The sequence below is a fragment of the Neolamprologus multifasciatus genome, chromosome 17, assembly GCF_963576455.1.
Source record: "Neolamprologus multifasciatus chromosome 17, fNeoMul1.2, whole genome shotgun sequence".
In the NCBI taxonomy this organism is placed as follows: domain Eukaryota; kingdom Metazoa; phylum Chordata; class Actinopteri; order Cichliformes; family Cichlidae; genus Neolamprologus; species Neolamprologus multifasciatus.
The window spans coordinates 34,451,492-34,461,265 of record NC_140455.1 but is presented as its reverse complement, the minus strand read 5'-3'; the positions used below and the strand labels follow the sequence as shown (position 1 = coordinate 34,461,265).

Genomic DNA, 9,774 nt, shown 5'->3' with positions numbered 1-9,774 from the left:
CCTTTTTCATTCACTGTGTTTTTTTGGTTCCGTACACTGAAGGTTAGTTTTCTGACTGATGGGAGCAGCGATGTAAAGCTGCTCTCTTGCCAGCAGAGCTGAATTATGAATCCAAATTGCTTTGAGGTGGATGTCAGCCAGACCTCTGAATAATTAAAAAAAAAAAAAAAAAAGGCTCAAATGCCCCGAAGCACTATCATGAAGGCACTTCAGTCGAGCCAAATTTCAGCCAATGGCTGTCAGCCTGGGGAGGCATGAATAATAAATCTGCTGTTTGTTTTAAAAAGTTTGGAGTTAGGTTTGACAAAATTTCACTTTTTACGTCTGTTGATGATAATAATAGAAATATTTAATAAAGAATGTTGAATGTGGAGCTGCGGGAAAAGAGGAAGACCTCAGAGAAGATTCATGGACGTAGTGAAGGAGGACCAGGAACTATTATAACCATTCAGATGCTTATAGATTACAGAGCATTGCATTATAATCATTCTACTGCAGCAAATCATGTTAATGTTTATAGTTTACAAAGTAATTACTATTCATTAACAAAGTGTTAATGAGAATCACAGTATTTGAAATGTAACACAATAAGCTACACTGCCCATCCAGAAATAGTCACACTCTGAATATTTTGTTGGACCACCCTTACTTCTGAGCATGGTACACATCCTCCGGGGGCAAGATTTTGATGAGCTTATGCAGTGTCACAGCATTTATTTCCAGAGCTTCATTCGTTTTTTGTCAAGGTTGAAGATGATGCTCCTGGCACGATTCCTGGAGTTGCCATCTTTGAATATGTCCCTGCCATCGGAGAGCAGTTATGGCTTTGTGCTGAGAGAGAGTTTTTAAGAGTGTTGCTGCAGAAATATAGAGGAGGTCAGGAGTTCTGGATCTGGAAAAATAAGCATATGATAGGTAGTCAAAAGAGGAACTGTGGTACTGCATGAGGAAGTAAGGAGTGGCAGTGAGCGTGCTGCAGTGACGTGTGCAGTAGGAGTGACAGATAGGTTCAAGGCGGGGCGGGGGTACTGAGCCCCTTCTTGTTTGCAGGATTCTCTGTGGACTATGATGTTTGCAGTATGGACAGGTGGAGGTGAACTATATTGCCAGAAGTATTTGCTCATTTGCTTTCAAACACATGTGAACTTGAGTGGAAAAGAGGCTCCAAATCTTGTGGAAAGGTTTAGGAGGGATTTATGGGAATTTTTGACCATTCTTCTAGAAGCACAGCTGTGAGGTCAGACAGTGATGTTGGATGAGAGGACCTGGCTCGCAGTCTCTGCTCTAATTCATCCCAAATGTGTTTTATCAGGTTGAGGTTCTTCCACACCAAACTCTCTCATGTGTTTATGGACCTTTCTTTGTGCACTGGTGTGCAGTCCTGGTGGAACAGAAAGGGGGCATCCGCAAACAGTTCCCACAATGTTGAGCCACGGTCGCCCATGGCTAGGATGCAGCTGCTCAGCCATGGAAACCTATTCCACGAAGTTTGGAGGTCTGCAGGAAGGTGGTGGTCTTTGCACACCATGCGCATCACCATATGCTGTCCTCACTCTGTGATGTTATGTGGTATACCACTTCATGGCTGAGTTGCTGTCATTCCCAATCAGCAATCAGAGTCAAGCACTTACCTACACATTCTGATCGGCACACTCTCTCACACTGTCAGACTTTTAAGAATATAAAAAACATACCAGAAAGACGCAGAATTACGACAGCAGTAAAAACATGGGTATTAACAATGTTTATTCTAGACTGTTATCTGAGAGAGTTACTGGGACGGATTTGTAGTTTGTCAGTCCTGAAAGTTCACAAGCTCGGCTTTTCCGATATTCCCTCCGGAGAGGATGCACACAACATCCTTGCCCTCCAGCTCTGGGATCTTGTTGTTAACGATGGCAGCAAAAGCAGCAGAGCCTGATGGCTCCACCACCAGCCCGGATCTGTAGAGCGTGGACACGGCAGCCTCGATCTCCTCATCGCTAACGAGGACGATCCCCTCCACGTAACGTTGGCACAGCTGATAGGGCAGCCTGCCTGGTGATGGCGCAAGAAAACTCTTCTATTTTCTCATGTATCGCAAACACAAAGTCAAGGAATTTTAAAAGAACAGTTCATATACAAGCCAGATATGCTGGAGAGAAATTACCTGCGAAAGGTGGTGCAAGACCTGACGCGATGCTCTTGCTGTCCATTTCTACTGGCTTCTTCTCAATTAAGCTTTTGTACATTGTGCAAGCTGCGTTAAGCAGAAACACACTTAAAGTTTCTGCACACAAAAACAAGCTAAACATCAGTTTGTTGGTGACTTTTTACCTCCTTCTGGCTCCACGCCGTAGATCTTGGTTTTACTGCAACCTGACAGTTTGATGGCAGCAGCTACTCCAGCCAGCAGCCCACCTCCACCGCAGCACACCACCACCACATCAGGCTCTGGCATCACTTCCAGCACCTCCATACCTAGACTAAATGCATGTGCACACGTAATTAATAAAAGACAGAGATATTAAAAATGTAATTGTTACCAATAAAACACAAAGATAGAAGCACTCTTATGCACTAGCATCCAGCCCTGATTGTACCTAGCATGCCCTGCGATTAGATCCAGGTCATCGAAGGAGTGCAGAAAGGTCATATTGTCCTCCTGAACACAACGGTTCACCACGTTTATCAGACAGGATGTAGGAGCTCGCTCCACCTCCACCCCTAAACTCTGAGGACAAGAATAACCACTCCATGAAAATGACAAAGTAATAAATTCACACTTATTAGGAAGTAATTTATTTGTCTGTATTTAACTTTCAAGGCTTTTGTCTTTTGCTTAACTGTGCCACAAACAACCTCTGACCTGTATAAAGATGGACCTGTTCTCTGGGGCGGTTTCAGGCATCACCACTTTGCCCTTTGACCCAAAGTGTTTTGAGGCATATGCAAACGACTTGCCGTAGTTTCCAGCAGACATGGTGACAAAACGGCCACCCGCCGGTCTCCTGGCAAACTGATTGGCTACTCCTCTGATCTTAAGACCCTGTCATTCAAAAACGGGAGGTCAATAAACCTGCAGCAAAGTGTCAGTGAAGCCAAACAAAGTGGGTTTCACCAACCAGTTCTCTGCATGTTTTCCAGTTTGATGTGGATGTTGCAGTCAATGCTGAGAGGCAGGGTGGTCTGCCTCCAGGCGATCATGGGGGTGTTGATGACACCCAGAGGGCTGCTCCTCACCGTCTCTCTCGCTTCTTTTAGCATGTCCAGAGTGACAGCGTCTGCAGACACCTCACACATCTGGGTGGGTCAGAAACAGAGAAACATCATCACACCCAGTAGTTTAGTTTTACATAAACGTATAAAAGACACTCATTAATTAATTAATATATTTTTGCAGTTACTGTAGGATTAATTTAAAATATGTAGCTCTCAACCATGCAGCTCTCAACCATGAGTTCACAGTTTTAATAATCGGAAAATGTAAAGAATTGAGTTGATTTAATTTGTAAACAGTTCGCGAGCCTCTGATTTATTAGGAAAAAACGTGAAAGTTAAATTATATATAAAACAACTATGTTTCGTCTTTAAACAAAACCAAAAATGTATATTTATTCTGTTCGGTATTTTTTACACAGACCTTATTATTTGTTTTCACTCAGCTCCTTGAAGTTTAGTGTTACAACTTTTTCGTCTCCCTCCTCTGCAGCTTGATGGTTCCGGCATAAAATGCGTTTCAAGTCGGACGTTATTGCTGAGCGGACCGCAAACATGGCGGCTTCTGTGGAGCAGCTGGGTGAAATATTCTAGCTTCGTGAGCGAGAAAGTGTTCAAAGCCAGACTGCAGTAATATGAAAACATGGCTTTGATAAAGCACGTGGTGTGCGCCATGTCCGGCGGCGTTGACAGCTCCGTCGCAGCGTTACTGCTGAAGAGACGAGGTGAGAAAAGCTGTCAGTGGAAACACTGAAGCACACCTGTGCTGTCTTTGTGAAGGGAAAAGGTTAGCCAGACGGGTGAAGCCGCTGTATACGAATCAAAGAAATCAATGAAATAAAGTCAGAAAAACCAAAGTAAAGCTGTAAGTGAGTCTCATTGTGATTGTGTGTTGTTTGAAGGCTACAACGTGACTGGAGTTTTTATGAAGAACTGGGATTCTCTGGATGAGAAGGGGGTCTGCACCACAGAGAAGGACTGTGAGGACGCATACAGAGTGTGCCAGAGCCTGGATGTTCCCTTTCATCAAGTCTCCTATGTCAAAGAGTACTGGCATGAAGTTTTCAGGTATTTCTGTCTTCTTCTGTCTGCTGCCTTTAGGGCTCACAGCAGCTTATCATCTGCCTCCATCCCCTTTCCACCTCCTCTGTATATCGTCCTGTCGGCGCTGTGTTCAACATACTTTGTCCATTACAGATGCCGCCATCTCCAATGAAATTTGAGAAATGCCGTTTTTGTGAAAATGCTCCAAAGTGATTTTCAGCATATCGTTTCTAAACATACTAGTTTAAAGAGCTGCCAAAAAGACAGTTGCAGGTCATTTGGACCATGATACACAAAGGTATTTCTGTGTGCAGTAAGTCATATTTGGATGCTTCTGTTGTGTGGGCTTCCTGCCCTTCTGTGTACATACATGGAAAGCTGTAGGTGGCAGTCAGCACAGAAGAGAGGGCTACATCTATTCCTTGTTTTGTTCCACCTGTCCCAATTGTCATAAGGCAAGAGGAAGGTTACACCCTGGGCAGGTCATCCAGGCAGACAGACAACCATTCACACCTACGACCAATTAAAAATCACCAGTTAACCTAAAGTGTGCCTGTGAAATGTGGGAGGAAGTCGGAGTACCCAAAGAGAACCCATGCAGGCACGAGGAGAACATGCAGACGCCACATAGATCCTATGTGGGTTCACTCCAGATTCCCTGGCTTCCTTCCCAGCTGGTCAGTGGATTTGAACCCATTACCTTCCTGCTTTGAGACAACAGCACTAACTATCAAACCAACATGCTATCTACAATGTTCATATGCAGCATTAAAAAGTAGGAGCTCAGTTGGAGGCTGGTTGCAAAGTGGCTTGCAGATGTGCAACAACTGTGTGCATGCTGGAAGAGCTTAAAAAGTGCAATATGAGGCGAGCTTCCAGGATTCCTGATAAGGAAAAATGTTCTGATTTACATTTAAAATTGATATTGACTTCAATGAGATTTAGAACAAAAACTAGGATCAGAATGTGGAATCTCTCAAATTTTGTACTTGTTTTTTTTTATCCAGTGTTGAGCACTGAATGCAGTTTCTCTCTGTCTGGTTTGCAGTAATCTGTTGAAGGAATATGAGAGAGGAAGAACACCAAACCCAGACATACTATGCAACAAGCACATCAAATTTAACCACTTCCACAAATATGCCATCGACACCCTGGGTACGCTGTTTTATTTTCATTCTCATGCATATTGGTTGAAATATAAAATATGATCACTTAAGTCTCAGACACACTCCAAGAGACACATTGTTTCCTGTAGGTGCTGATGCCATGGCAACAGGCCACTATGCCAGGACATCACAGGAAGATGACGAAGTTTTCGAACAGGCTCACACAGCTCCACCCACCACGCTGTTCAGAGATCGATTTGAGATCCGAAATCGTAAGTGTGACTTTCCCTTTATACCTCTTAAATCTCTGATTTTTACACTAATTTCCACTGTTTTTGTTTCTGCGAGTGAAGTTTGTCTTTTTTTCTTGCGTTCCCGTCACCAGCTGTGAAGCTGTACAAAGGGGCCGATCTCCTCAAGGACCAGACTTTCTTTCTCAGTCAGATCCCACAACAAGCCTTACGACAAACCATGTTCCCGCTCGCTGGACTCACCAAAGAATTTGTGAAAAAGATGGCTGCTGAGGCCGGGTTTCACCACGTGCTGAAGAAGAAAGAGGTGCTCAAATATATTACAGACTTTAATAAGGAGAGAGGAGAGGAACACAGGATTTAAATTGACTGGCGTGTTGTTTCAGAGCATGGGTATCTGCTTTATTGGAGAGAGAAACTTTGAAAACTTCATCTTGGAGGTAAGTATTTATTTCACATGGCAAAAGTATCTAATTTTCATAGGATTTAGGACAAAACCTCCCATCTCTTTTTAAGATGACCTCAGATCATTTTGATCTTCAGCTGCTTTGTTTCTATTTTCAGTATCTGGAACCCAAACCTGGGAACTTTGTCTCCATTGAGGATGGAATTGTAATGGGAACCCACAAAGGTGTGTTTGTAAACATCTCTTTAAAAAAAATAAATAAAAGTGCGTCACTACTGTACACCTGACTAAAATGTATTATAGTCAGGCAGCATTCTTGGGAGCTAAAAGCAAAGCAACGTGTGAAGTGCTGAAACATGCAGTTCCTCAAATGGCCACATGAGGCTGACTTCAAAGTCAAATTATTTCCCATGCAGTCACATGTTAAAGGTTACAGAGGTTGTTTTGGTCCATATGCGCATGTATAAAACTATCAGACACCTGTTTGTCCATTCTTTTCTCATATTCTTATGTGTTTCTGTCCATACAGGTTGGTTCACACTGACACTGGGCCAAAGGGCAAGGATAGGCGGGCAGAGAGACGCCTGGTTTGTGGTGGACAAAGACATCGTTACTGGAGATGTGTTTGTGGTGAGAACATCTGTGTTTAAGTTATCAAATGTCAACGCATCCATCTTAACATTCTCCTGATGTTCCCTTACAATTAGGAGCGATTTTTTTTTTTTCCAGTTTTAATGTTCATGAATGTACGGAGCCCCGCAGGGGACATGGGAGAAAAAAAAATTAAGACGGACTTTTGCGAGATCTCGCAAACGTTTTAGCCGCATTCTTCGGACGCTGGCTCGAAGCCGACCGGGAGGTCGAGGCACGATGTGCTGAAAGCGGTGTTCCTCCCGGCTGTAGTAGGGAGGAACTAACGGAACTAACTACCGTTAGCTTCGAGCTAATGGGAAGAATGCGGCTAAAAGCTTTGCGAGATCCCGAGTTTGTTTTGCGAGATCCCGAGTTTGTTTTGCGAGATCTCGCAAAAGTCCGTCTTAATTTTTTTTCCTCCCATGTCCCCTGCGGGGCTCCGTATGAATGTGTCGACTTGTTTGTAAAATGAAACAGAGGATGGTAATACCTGTAACTCCCTGTAGGAGGCAGCGTATTCATCTTTGGTGTTTCTTGAGCAACGTGTTGCAATTCGTGACCATTTTTAATCGGGTACTTGATTTGTTACACCTCTTGTGGCTCAGGCTCCGACAACCAATCACCCAGCTCTTTTCCGCGACACCGTGCGAACGGAGCGTTTCCACTGGGTAACAGAAGACCCGCCCCCCGAACTAGCCAGGACCCAAATGATGGATTGTCACTTCCGCTTCATCCACCAGATGCCGCTCGGTGAGTTCTGTGTTATCAGTGCCTGCGAGAAGATTATTAATGCCGACTGAAAATCAGCTCAAACATATTAAACACAGCTTCAACTGTGCGTTCCAGTTGCCTGCACAGTAACTCTGAACATGGACGGCTCTGTGTGGATTTTGCTCTCCCAGCCAGTCAGAGCTCTGACACCTGGACAGGTAGCGGCTAACGTGTTCAGGACTGTTCTGTAACATCACACTACATGTGTGGCTTCTTTGTGTTATCGGAGTGTTGTTGTTTTCCTTCCACAGTTTGCCGTGCTCTACAAAGGGGACGAGTGTTTGGGCAGTGGGAAGATCACCCAGCTTGGGCCGAGCGAATTCACGCTGCAGAAGGGCCGCGAGCGGATGGTAGCAGCCTTTCAGCGCAAAGAGCAGTCGACCCCTGAACCAGACAGCTGAGAGGAGCTCACAGTCCGGCTGTGGGGGAAATGCACTGTGTGCAGCACATGAGCTGCGAGCACCCTGTGAGGAACATCAGCCAGTCCAAGAGATGGTTGGACCGGCTTTAGTGACACAGGGCAGATGCTCAGGGAGGCAGCAGAGGGTTGATTGTTTTTTTTAAAGGCTCCAGGAAACAGCAGTGTTTTGTTTTTGTTTGTTTTTTTTAACATAAGTAGATCTCTACTGTTTTTAACCTAATATAATCTTTCCGTCCAAGATCCGTACCAACACCACAGCGATAACTTCCAGGTACTGCTTGTTGTTGGCTTCACTACGAGGACAAAGATGCACTCGTGAAATGTGATTATTTAATTGATAATTGTGTAAACGAGTAGGTTTGTGCATTTCTACAGTGCACTGTGTGTTTTCATAAAAGCAGAGCATTTTCCGAACTGTAGACGGTGCTTTTTTTTTTGTGGTCTGAGGCCTTGAGCTCTGCTTTCTCTTTACTGGGAGACCTGGGTGAAGATTTGTGAAGTTCTGCTGGACTGTCAGAGGACACTACCTTGTGGGCAGAGCTGGTTGACTATTGGCTTGTTCTACTTTATTGATGTAATAAGAGTTTATGTAGTTTGTCTTAAAAGTTTTAATGCTGCTCAGGTTGGTTGGTTTGTTTTTTTTCAGACCAGCTAAAACTTTGAAGGCTACTAAAAAATTATTTTGGTATGCTTCACAACTTCTATGATCCAAGTTTATTCTGTTGTGGATTTGACGGTGGTTAAATTATGACCTAAAAATGCTTAATAGGAGAGAAAGGAAATGTGAGAGTATTGGATGTTTTTATCCATCGATTGTGCCATTTATTTCAGTTGTTGTAAATTACAAGAAAGATGATTTCTAATGTTGTATTGCATTTAAAATGTCAGGTTAATGTTTTTTAAAAAACAACAGTGCTGCTTTCTTCGGGCGCAGGAGAACGAACTCTGTACAAAGTGTACATTTGAAAAATGGACTTAAACAAATAAATAAATGCGAAGAGTGACATTTGCTTTCCCTGCACACGCCTGTGTTTAAATGCGCCATATCATGTTCTGGCCAGAGTCGTGATTTTTCTTGGGTAAAATTTAGTTTATGTACATAATGGCCATTTTGTTAGGCACACCTCTTTTTTTTTTTCTTTTGCTTGTAACACAAATGTCTAATCAGTGCCAATCAGACATGGTCAAGATGACCTGCCGAAGTTCAAACTGAGCATTAGAACAAAAAGGTGATTTAAGTGACTCTAAAAACGACACGGTTGTTGGTGCCACAGAGCAGCGGTCCCCAACCTTTTTTGCACCACGGACCGGTTTATGCCCGACAATATTTTCACGGACCGGCCTTTAAGGTGTCGCGGATAAATACAACAAAATAAAACTAGTACCGGTACCGAAAAAAGATTTATTCATAACACACGTGAAAAGACCAAGGAAAACCGAGTAAACGATAACAAAATAACGCTGAAAACCGATAAAAACCCTGAAAACTATACATTTCACACCTGAGCCTCAACTCTCGCGGCCCGGTACCAAACGACTCACGGACCGGTCCGAGGCCCGGGGGTTGGGGACCGCTGCCACAGAGTACATGTGCTGGTTTTTAGAGCACTTCTACTCTACTGGAGAATTTTACACACCAGCACTCTTTGCGACATGCTGTCTAACATTCACACTTCATTGGAAAGCAACTGATTGGCATGCAGGCTGGAGCAGCCAGGGATCGAAGTCGTAATGCTGTCAAGTTGATACAGACTCAAATATCTCAGGAATGTTTCCAGGACTTTGCTGAATCTGTGCAACGGAAAGTTAAGGAAGTTGTGCAGGTAAAAACGGGTCCAACCCGGCACCAGTAAGGTGTTCGTGAGAAAGTTCATCAGTGGATACGGCAGCTGTGGGCCAACTGTTGTAAAGCTCCTGGTCCTCGTAGGGGCGCTGTTATACAAG

At 43.8% G+C, this 9,774-nt stretch overlaps 2 protein-coding genes across 2 annotated transcripts; one reads left to right on the top strand and one right to left on the bottom strand.

Moving 5' to 3' along the window:
• Window positions 1-1,729: 1,729 nt before the first annotated feature.
• LOC146499729 (uncharacterized) lies at window positions 1,730-3,747 on the bottom strand. The gene is made up of 7 exons (XM_085137758.1): window positions 3,623-3,747; window positions 3,099-3,282; window positions 2,849-3,024; window positions 2,583-2,713; window positions 2,317-2,465; window positions 2,150-2,239; window positions 1,730-2,037 (listed from the first exon to the last, which is right to left on the bottom strand). Exons 2-7 carry the CDS (start codon window positions 3,280-3,282, stop codon window positions 1,796-1,798), a joined length of 972 nt encoding a protein of 323 aa, XP_084993884.1. The 5' UTR covers window positions 3,623-3,747; the 3' UTR covers window positions 1,730-1,795.
• trmu (tRNA 5-methylaminomethyl-2-thiouridylate methyltransferase) lies at window positions 3,728-8,232 on the top strand. The gene is made up of 11 exons (XM_085137755.1): window positions 3,728-3,923; window positions 4,101-4,266; window positions 5,291-5,397; window positions 5,498-5,620; window positions 5,734-5,906; window positions 5,986-6,039; window positions 6,164-6,230; window positions 6,535-6,635; window positions 7,244-7,388; window positions 7,485-7,567; window positions 7,661-8,232. The coding sequence occupies exons 1-11, from the start codon at window positions 3,842-3,844 to the stop codon at window positions 7,808-7,810; spliced, it is 1,251 nt and encodes a 416-aa protein (XP_084993881.1). The 5' UTR covers window positions 3,728-3,841; the 3' UTR covers window positions 7,811-8,232.
• The last annotated feature ends 1,542 nt before the right edge of the window (window positions 8,233-9,774 follow it).